The sequence below is a fragment of the Parus major genome, chromosome 20 (assembly GCF_001522545.3).
Source record: "Parus major isolate Abel chromosome 20, Parus_major1.1, whole genome shotgun sequence".
In the NCBI taxonomy this organism is placed as follows: Eukaryota; Metazoa; Chordata; class Aves; order Passeriformes; family Paridae; genus Parus; species Parus major.
The window spans coordinates 7624027-7633728 of record NC_031788.1 but is presented as its reverse complement, the minus strand read 5'-3'; the positions used below and the strand labels follow the sequence as shown (position 1 = coordinate 7633728).

Below are 9702 nucleotides of genomic sequence, written 5' to 3'. Positions count from 1 at the left end.
CCTCCACTCCCATCTCCAGTGGCTCCCAACCACTCTCCCTCCCCAGTCCCAAGATGACCCACCTGGGTCGTGGCCTCGCTGCTCTTCTCTGGCTCATGTAACCTGGAAGGAGGGACAAAATCAGTCAGATGCATGGAGCATCCCGGTGCCCTTTCCCTGGTGATAAAGCAGCTGGGGAGGTCAAATGCAAGCCAAGGTCCTTGCAGCTGCACCCAGCAAGACAGGTCCTGAGCATTGGCTCGTGCTGGTCCAGCTGCCTCACTGCTGGCCAGAGATCAGCTCCCACCAGCCTGGTCAGCCCCACCACGAGCAAAAAAACCCTATGGGCACAGAACCCCAGCTGGGGATATGGGCACAGACTGTGCTCCTGCTGTCCCTTCCACAGGTTTTGGGGATACAGCTCTGTTCCAGTCCTGAGGGACTCTATGGGCTGGAGGTGTCCAGCTCAGAGTTCCCACAGGTTATCCAGTGACTAGAAGAGATCTGCACTCACCTGGCAGACGGCGAGCTTTTACCTGCCAAAAGAGAAGAAGTTTAGGAAAGAAATAATTCAGGAAACAAGATAAACACCCCATTTCCCTGGGCACAGAGAACACATGCAGAGACTGCTTCAAGGACAAGTACACATCTTTTCCCAGAGGCAAGTGCCTGCAATTCCCTGAAGTTTCAATCAATTTCATTCCAGACTGTTCCTGGGGGAGCACAGGAGGTGCAGGGCAGGGTTTAGAGCAGCCAGAGTTTTCCCTGCAGCCTGTAAACAACCTGGCAGCTCTATCCATCACCCCACTGGGTAGGACCTCTAGCTGCACTGCCAGGAGTTACTGTCCAATGGGGCAACGTGAAACCCATGGGAAAAAGAGAAAAAACGGGGTTGGGAACAGCTGCCTCCCTTCCACACAGTCAGCTCCCTTACCCTTGATCTGCTTCACCCGGATGAGGTACAGAATCGCAGCCACCAGCAGGACCAGCACCGTGCAGACCACACCCACCACAATGTAGATGAGCATATCATCTGAAACATCAATAAAAAGGTCACCATGGCCCAAAACCTGGTACCTCCCAGTCCCTGCAGCCTCACAACTGGGATTGGCCTAGTGATGCATGAAGCACCAAGGAGGACAGCTCGGTGCCTGCCCCCACCACATTCCCCAGCCCCCTGATATGGAGATTTTGTTCTTCAACCGCATTTTGATGGAGCTTTGACCTTCCTCAGAGGATGATACCACCACACAGGCACCCTGGCAGGCACCCCATCCCAGCAGCTCTGACGCACCCTTAATCATCTGAGACTCCTTGCTCAGTCCCTGGGCCGTGTTGGAGATCCACAGGACGGCTGAGTAGTTGGCAGGGGCCTGGGCATCGTGCACCACCATGCAGGTGATCGTGGACCCGTTTTTCTCCTCCATCGCTTGCACCTCCACCTGGCTCCTCAGCTCAAACAAGCCCTGGGGGAGCTCAGATAGCCGGGAGACGTTGTCTGCCTTTATCTCCATCCCATTCTCCAGCCAGGAAACGGACACCTTTGCTGGGTAAAACTCCTTCACGAGGCAGGTGAAGACCACGGTGTTGTTCACCTCAACGGGGCTCGGCTCAGCGCGCACTTCCACGCTGGGGGGAACTGGGAAGAGAGACAGAGCTTGGTGTTTGGTGTCCCCGGCTCTGCTGCCCACAGGGAGCCCCATCCCTGCCCCAGGGGCCCCTGTCCCCCTCCCAGGGACCCCAGCCCCACGGGAGCAGGACACCCCAGTGCGAGTCCCCCAGCCCTCACCTTGCAGGACATTGCTGAGCTGGAACCTCCCACGCAGCGGCACCGGCAGCGTGGAGTGCTGCACCTCACAGATGAGCTGTGAGCGGACATCATCCTTCTGCAGGGTCACCATCACTGTGCTGGACATGTTGTAGGTTTTCATCCTCCATTCGGTGACCTGGGGCACCTGAGCCACCATGGGGTCCATGTTCTTGAACCATTTCACCCCAATCTTTTCGGGAAAGAACCCTCTGGTCGTGCAGACAAAAGGCACCGACTGCCCTGGCCTCGCTCTCTGCCTGGGCCCAGACACGAGTGGGGGGCTGGGTTTGGCTGTGGGGAGAACACAGGGCCATCAGACCACGCTCTGCCCCCTGCCCAGCCCTGGGCCTGCCAGGAGCAGAGCCTTCTACAAGGGCATGGGGACAATCCATGGGATTCTCTCCTGCACCAGCCCTGAGCCCCTTCCCCATCCCTGCTCTACCTGAGCAGAGCCCGCTGGGCTGGTTCCCATCAGGAGCTGCTCTGGGAGCCCCACTCACCTTGCACAGACACCTTAGTGCCCCTGCCACGGTGAGACACCTCATCCACACCAGTGTCTGTCTTGACATACTTCACACAGTAGTAGGTGCCCATGTCCTCAGGCTGAACATTCCTGATGTGGATGGTGAAGTCTGTGTTGGACTCAACCACTGCTCTTGTCACACTGGGTAAGGAGTCCCCTTTCTGGTCATAGATGGTCTTGTTCCCACTGCCCCAGCCCTTCAGCCACTTCACAGGACCCGGTCCAGCGATTCCAGACGTGGTGCAGTTCAGGGTGAGCGTCTCCCCTGCTGTCACCATCACCTTGTCCTGGGGCTGCTGCAGACTGAAGTTCTGACCCGCCTGGGCACCCACACCTAGAAGAAAAAGACATCAAGTCTTGCCTGGCAGCACACATCCAGACTGTTCTCCCAGCCCTGGGACAGGCTGAGCACCCCAGGTGAGGGGCTGTGGCCATGGGCACAGCGCTGTGCCTGCAGGGCTCGGCAGCGACTGACGGAGCTTTGCTTGGTGACTGTGCTGTGCTCCGTACAGATAAATCATGGAGCACATCCCAGCTGCCCGTGACTCCAACACACTGGGCTGCCTCCCACAGCCACCTGGCTTTGTCAGCCAGGAGAAAGAAGCATACAAAACGAGTTTCTCCAAAGAGCCAGCTCCCATCACCAGTGTGATGGTGTTTTCTGTCCTGAATCTGTCCCATTTCTGCATGGAGTCCCAGCCTTGGTGACCCCAGCAGAGTGCAGCCAATCCCCCCCACCAATGCCAGCCAAGCAGGCACTGTTCCTGCTCAGCAGCAGCCACAGGGAGACATCACCTTTGGAGCATCTCCACACCACTGGTCCCCAATCCAGTCACCTGTGCCACACCTCTCTGCACACACAGTGACATCCCAGATAACCCCCACTACACATCCATGGGTTATCCAGGGGTTCATTTTGCCAGTGCTTCCCATACTGGTACAGTTATTGCAACCAAATCCACAAAATGTTTCAATCCTGGTTACCACTTAAGGGAACATTTTTTTAAGCCACATGGGGAGAGAAGTGGGGGAACCACTTAGATCCACCTGCTGGTAACTGGTGTCACGGTCACACAGAGATCACTGTGTTCAAGCAGGTAATGCTGAGCAGCATGGGGAGCACATAGACCCACATCTCTCACACCAGAATCACAGAATCTTTTAGGCAGGAAAAACCCTAAGATCACTTAGTCCAACCATTAAGCCAGCACTGCCAAGCCTCTGACCAAACCATGACCCCAAGTGCCACATCCACACATCTTTTAAAACCCTCCAGGGATAGTGATCCCATCACTGCCCTGGACAGCTGTCTTACCCTTTACTCTGACTTTTCCCAAAGTTCCAACCTAAACTTCCTCTGAACAACTTGAAGCCATTTCCCCCTGTCCTGTTGCTTGTTTGGGAGAGGAGAATGACCTCCACCTGACTACAGCCTCCTTCCAGGGAAATCCAGGACAGCAACTCATGCCAAGGCTCCCCTTGGGACACAGCAGGATAATCTCTGGATGGATGCTCCCAGGAGGACCTGCTGTAGGACAAGCTGCTCTGACCCCTCTGGCCACAGCTGGCTCTCACAGAGACCAGAGATGACTTTTGGCAGCTGTTAATCCCTCCTGACTCACAGTGGTATGTACCCACAGATGTTCTCACTGTTCCACAGTGTGTGGAATTACTCAATCACTATGGCCAGAATAACCAGGAGCAGTTTCTCCAGACTGCCCCAGTTAAAGGCTTTTTTGCCCAGGGCATCAGTCCACAGCATCCTCAGCCAAAACCTTCAGGCCTCGGTGTTTCCCTTTGAAGGCATGTCAGGGTTAAGGTGGAAGCAGCATTCAACACCAGAACAAGTTTTTCCCACAAAACAAGCACAGAGGGGCAGAGCTGGTCTGTGTCATGTCCAGATGAGTCATTCACTCTGAGCCTTGGTCCTTGCACCTGAACAGTGTGCTCAGGGCACCTGTGAGGCAACCCCATGCTTCTCAGGAGACACCCAAACTGTGGGGAGCAGCCCCGGAGCAGAGGCCTCGTGCACTCCACGTGCTGAACACAGCACTGACACAGAAACACCACTGCTTCTGTGTGATCTCCTGAACTTCTCCATCTCCTGCTGCTGAGAGAACTTTTGCAAGAAACGGTCAAGAAACGCACAGAGGAAGTTCACGAGCACAAAGCACCATCACATCATCCGTCTCTCACCAAACCACTGCACGTGGATGTGATGCAGGCAGGGACCAGGCTGCCACAGGCAGAGAGAGACTGGCACCCCCAGCCAGCAACCACACAGACCCCCAGCCCTTCCATGTACCCAGGTGGGCCACAACACCAAGTACTGCCTCCAGCAAATTGGGCAAACAAAGCTCATTAGTGAGCAGCACTAATGAGCAGTGTAGCAAGGGACACGTCCCACGTGTGGTCACAGGAGCAGGAGGTCAGGGCCACCCCACACTCTGTGTCCTGTGATGAATGTGTTACTCACTGCTCCCCTCTGCAATCCTCTGTAAGAGCAACTTCTATGGAGTGGTTGCCCCCATGTCTCCTTGAGGATCCCCTGCACTGGGTAGAACTGCCTGCACCGCCCCACACAGCCCAACCTGAGCAAGCCGAGCACCTCCTCTTCATCCTCCCTCTCTCCATCTGCCCATCTCCCCATGAGGCACGTGGTGTGCTGAGGGGGAGAGCTGGGGATGTGCCTGCTTTGGGGCCCCAGAGCTGACCCCAGCACCAAAGAATGTCAGGGTGAGCACTGCTCAACCCCAAGGTTCATTTCTCGCAGTTTCAGAGAAACATCCACAGAAGCTCTGGGACATTGAGCTGAGCGTGGCTGGGTGCCCTGCCTGTGGCTGGCTGCCACGCCTGGTGTGCAGCAAGGGCTCCCCTCTACCTTGGCACAAGGGTCCTGCCTTCTGGAACCGCAGGGATTTATCCCTGCAAGCAGCAGGGAACTCTGGCAGGGTCCAGATTTGCAGCCAAATGTGGAAGGTCTGTATGCATTCCACAGCACCGAGCCCGCATTCCCTCCTCACCGGGGCAGCAGCGTGCCTGCCTCCCATGCCCAGGGATTAGCAGGCACAGAGCATGCTGTTGTCCAGGGATAGGATGCAAGGTGCTTTCCTGCTTTCCTGACTGCTACTGCTCCCAGAGGATTGAGGGGAAAAAGGGCTTCACACTGCCAGCAGCGCTGCCTGTCCAGAGGCTTCACTGGCAGCTCTTGGTCACCACAAAAAACACCGTGAGGCTCCAGGCAGCCCCTCAGAAAGGATTAAAATGGGGCTTTGGGGTATTTTTCCACATGTTCTGCTCTGCTATCTCAGAGATCCTCACCCAGCTCTGCTCAGATCACCCTATTCAGGGATTTCTGATCTATGACACAGCCTCTAGCCATGATCCACCACAGGAGCAGCCCAACAAAGACCAGCTCGCACCTCCTGGTTGAGAAACAGGAGTGCCAGTCAGACCTGGCTTCTCCACTTCCTGCCTGCATCCAACACCCCACACCAGGGCCAACCTGACCCCTCCTGCTCAGAATGACCCCAACCCCCTGCAGCAGCCCACAGCAATGCCTCCCCATCCACACCTCAAAGGGAAAACACAAAGGGGAAGTTGGCAGAAAACCCCAGAATACACAAGTTGAAATATGCAAAGTTTCCACCAAAGCTTCTTTCCTCTTTCTCCCTGAACACAGCTTCTCCTCACACACAGCCAGTGCCTCCCCTTCTCCTTCCCCTTTTGAGGTGCTCACCCAGCGGGAGTGAGAGCCCAGCCAAGCTCCCTCCCAGCAGCTCACGATGTGTTTGTGCACAGGAGCGGGATGTTGGGGGGCTTCAGGCCACAAGCACATGGGACACCACAACTTCTCACTGCTTCCCTGCCTCTCCCTTGATGACACTTTTTTCCTTACACTTGGATTTCAAACCGCCTGGAATTGGAACACGATCCTCTTGCCCCCAAGATCATGGGGAATTTAGGTGCTCTGACCCTGTAATCTGTTCTATCCTACACTCCAGAATTAGCCAAGGGTTTTAGAGCCCTGAAAAGCATCACCTGACAATTCCCACGTAGGTGGGAGCACCCTCGCAGTGCAGACCCGGAGCACTTCCAGCCCGGAGCAGAGGCAGAAGCATGATCTGGCAGAGCCTACCTCCTTCCCGTTATTCAGTTTAATTTGGGAGCAAAATAATCCCAGCTCTCGCTGCAATGCAAGTTTTCCATGTCGGTGACACATTTTTTTCTATATTCCACCTTTTGAAGTATCTGATATTGAACAGATTGCAAGAGGCCGGGGTTTAATTCAGGAGAGGCTGCTTGGATGCTTCCTGGTAAAAATAGATTTTTTTCCTCTGAAGGAGCTGGGTAAGGAGCTCTGGGATGGCTGTGTGCTCCAGAAACCATGTGCAGCTGGTCACCGGCATCCGAAGCCCCACAGCCACTCACTGAAGGAACAGGCCAACGGGCAAGGGAACCCCAAAATAATCCTGCTGGAATTTCACCTGCAGCAGGGCTGCCAGGGGCGGAAACTAACAGGTGCTGCCTATAAAAGGCCTGGAATCTGCTGTTTAGGGAAGGCAAGAGCAGCCCTGGGTATAGCTGTTGAGCTCTGAGCAGACCCCAGGGCGCTCAGGGAGGGTTGTAGTAAAGGCTGTGTTTTATATCTGTGACATCAGAGAAAGCCTCAGCTCACACGCAGCCACCATTTCCAAGCTCCCCTCCTCCAGCATCAGCAGAAATTCATCCCAAGAGCCAAAGCCCCAGCAGGAAACAGAATTCCCCTTTGGAATAGGCTCTGTGAAGCACAGCTGAAACCCTCTACAGAGAAAGACGGGCATGGAAGGGCTCTGCAGGGCACAATTTCTCAATGGGGCTTTGCTGTTTGGTTTCCCACATCTCCCTGCCTTTGCCCCACGTGAAGGTCTCCTCCAGGACCTTTCCTTTTCCCCTCCACTTCTGCAGAAGCTGTCAGAGCAGCCGGCAGTGGGGGCCTGGGCCAACTCTGCTGGAGTTCAGCTTAGTTTGAGCCATGGCCCAGGAGCGATTTGCCATATGGAAAAGACGTGCACATTTGCACCTAAAATCAGGGATGAAAACCACTTCACAACCCCAGGGTGGTATTTTTCCCATGGCCAACTCAAAGAAATGGGGTTCCTACTCCAAGACCACATTTAATTAAGTTCAGGAGCTTTGCTGGAGCTATTCTTTCACGCAGGAAATCGCAGTGGCTCACTGGGAAGCCGTTCTCCCCGCCAAAGGCTTCTTGGCTCTCAGCAGCCGGAGTTCTCAGTTTGAGGCCAACACTTCTCAGTTGTGATCAGGCGACTCAAAGCAAGGAGTGTTGTGCTGAAAGCATTTGCTTTCTACCCAAGTTTGCATCCAACTCTTTGCCCAAGTAAAGCTTTGATGGTAAATATTTCAATGGGCTTGGGAGAATGTGGGTTTCCCCCGCAGAACCTGGCCTGGGCTGTTTGTAGCTGGCTGGAAGGGGTGGGATTGGGATAGAGCAAAAAGCTCAGCAGCAAGAAGCTCCTGAAGATGCATCACTATTGCCACAGGTTTGCCTCAAAAAAACCCGTCCCTCCCTTGGCAGGGAGAGCGATTCCTTCGAAATCACCCAAAACGAAACACCCTAGAAAGGAAACATCCTTGAAAGCAGCAATCACCACAGGGCTTAGTTCCTGGTGGGATGAGACACTTCCCGCTGCCGGTAAGAGCAACAGCCAAGAGTGGCACACTTTGACTGTTCCTTTGCTGTGCCCCCCAGCTTTTTTAAGGGCCTGGTGGAGCCATGAGCCCCTGGGAGGCCTGGGGCACCCTGAGGCGACACAGGGCTCTACATGGCACAGGGTGCCCGGAGGTGTTGCAATTCCACCGCTTCAGTGCCCAACAGTTGAGTCGAGAAAGAGCCCACGGTGGGGTGAAGCAGGAGGGTAGCAAGAAAAACAAGTTCTTGGCAGAGAAGACAGACAGCCCTCACCAGAGCCTCCCCATGCCTTCTCCACTACCATCTCCAAGTGGGAATTCGGGCTGCTTGCTGAGATTTGCCTCACCCGTAGCTGGCAGGGGGTGCTCGCAAATGGGTGGGAACAACAAGCCTCTTCATGCCCCTGCCGAATTCCCTGCCTCGCTGGGAAGGGGAATGCCTGCCTGCCTTGAAGTTTGGTTTGAGAAGAACGGCCGGGCCAGCGCCCCGCGGGAGCCCCTCGGCCACCGCCGCTCTCTAGGTCACCGCAGGAAAGGTCAAAGCAACCGTGCGCGGAGAGGCGGCGTCATGTCGGTACCGGAGGTGTGCGGGAACGGGGAGAGGGAGATCGGGGAAAACGGAGGACAGGGCAGGGAGACGAGGCGGGGAACGGGGCAGAGGAGAGGAGCAGGGCGGGAAAAAGGGGGAAGCAGGGCAGAGCAGGGAGAGGAGCTGGGTGGGAGGGAACGGTGGAAAACAGGACAGAGGAGGCAGGAGCAGGATGGAAAAAAGGGGGAAAACAGGGCAGAGCAGAGGAGAGGAGCAGCGTGAGAACGGGGAGAGCAGGGCAGAGCGGGGCAGCAGGGTGGGAGGGAAAGGGGGGAATAGGGCAAGGGAGGGAGCAGGGAGGCAGGCAGAAGCCATGGCTTACCGGGCAGGGCGAGCAGCAGCAGGCAGGGCAGTGCCCAGGCGGTGCGGCCGGGATCCCGGGGATGTGGCTCCATCGGTGCGGGGAGCGGAACCCGCGGCTTCCCAGCGCGGCCCCGCGCCCGGCTCGGCGGCTGGGTTTGATAAATAAGACAAATTAAAAAAAAAAAAAAAAAAAAAAAAAAAAAAATTAAAAAAAAAGGCAAGCAAAAAAAGCGCAGAACTGCAGCTGGCGAAGGAAATCGCTCTTCTCAGCCCCAAAATGAGGAAGGAGGCCGGGCTCCCCCCTTTCTCCCCCCGCGGCGGGCGGGCAGCACACACGCACGCACCGACACGGACCCGCGGCCCCGCCGCCGCCCGTGGGCACCGCACCGGGACCGGGCTCGGGGCCGCCGCGGCGGGGCCCCGGGCGGGCTCGTGCCCCGGTGCCGCGCGGAGCCGCCTCCCCCCAGCGCCGCCTCCGTTGCCGTGGTACCGGGGAGGGACGGAGCTGGCCCCAGCCTGGAGACCCCCTCCGGCTCCCAGCAGCCCCGGTTTAGCGCCGCTTCCCCCCGTGGCGGGGGCGAGAGCAGCCCCGCCCGCCCCGGGGCAGAGTTCTCCGGTCAGCCCGGTGTGCGGCTGCCTTAAGGTGGGCTGGGAGGGGACCCCCGGCCCCGGCAGCCGGGAGCCCCGGGATACTCGGTGCCTGTCGGCCGGGGCAGAAGGAGGCGGCTCCATGGCCCCAGGGCTGCGGGTGTAGCCGCCGCTTCGGCACGGCCACAATGCGCAGCCCAGCATCCCCGAGCTGGGATT

At 56.9% G+C, this 9702-nt stretch overlaps 1 protein-coding gene across 2 annotated transcripts in view; it reads right to left on the bottom strand.

Annotated features, from left to right (window-relative positions):
- The window catches only part of LOC107213116 (tyrosine-protein phosphatase non-receptor type substrate 1-like), an 11847-nt gene extending 2392 nt beyond the window's left edge, over positions 1-9455 (bottom strand). The window contains exons 1-8 of one of the 2 annotated variants that reach the window (XM_015647168.3): positions 9386-9455; positions 8915-9044; positions 2290-2646; positions 1769-2080; positions 1274-1618; positions 914-1012; positions 494-515; positions 63-102 (exon numbers count right to left, since the gene is read on the bottom strand). In XM_015647168.3, coding sequence (XP_015502654.1) covers positions 63-102; positions 494-515; positions 914-1012; positions 1274-1618; positions 1769-2080; positions 2290-2646; positions 8915-8987 — 1248 coding nt within the window. In that variant the 5' untranslated portion in view covers positions 8988-9044; positions 9386-9455. Of the gene's footprint in view, positions 1-62; positions 103-493; positions 516-913; positions 1013-1273; positions 1619-1768; positions 2081-2289; positions 2647-8914; positions 9293-9385 lie in introns of those variants that run through there. The other variant, XM_015647167.3, reaches the window with a different exon arrangement.
- Between the last annotated feature and the right edge of the window lie 247 nt (positions 9456-9702).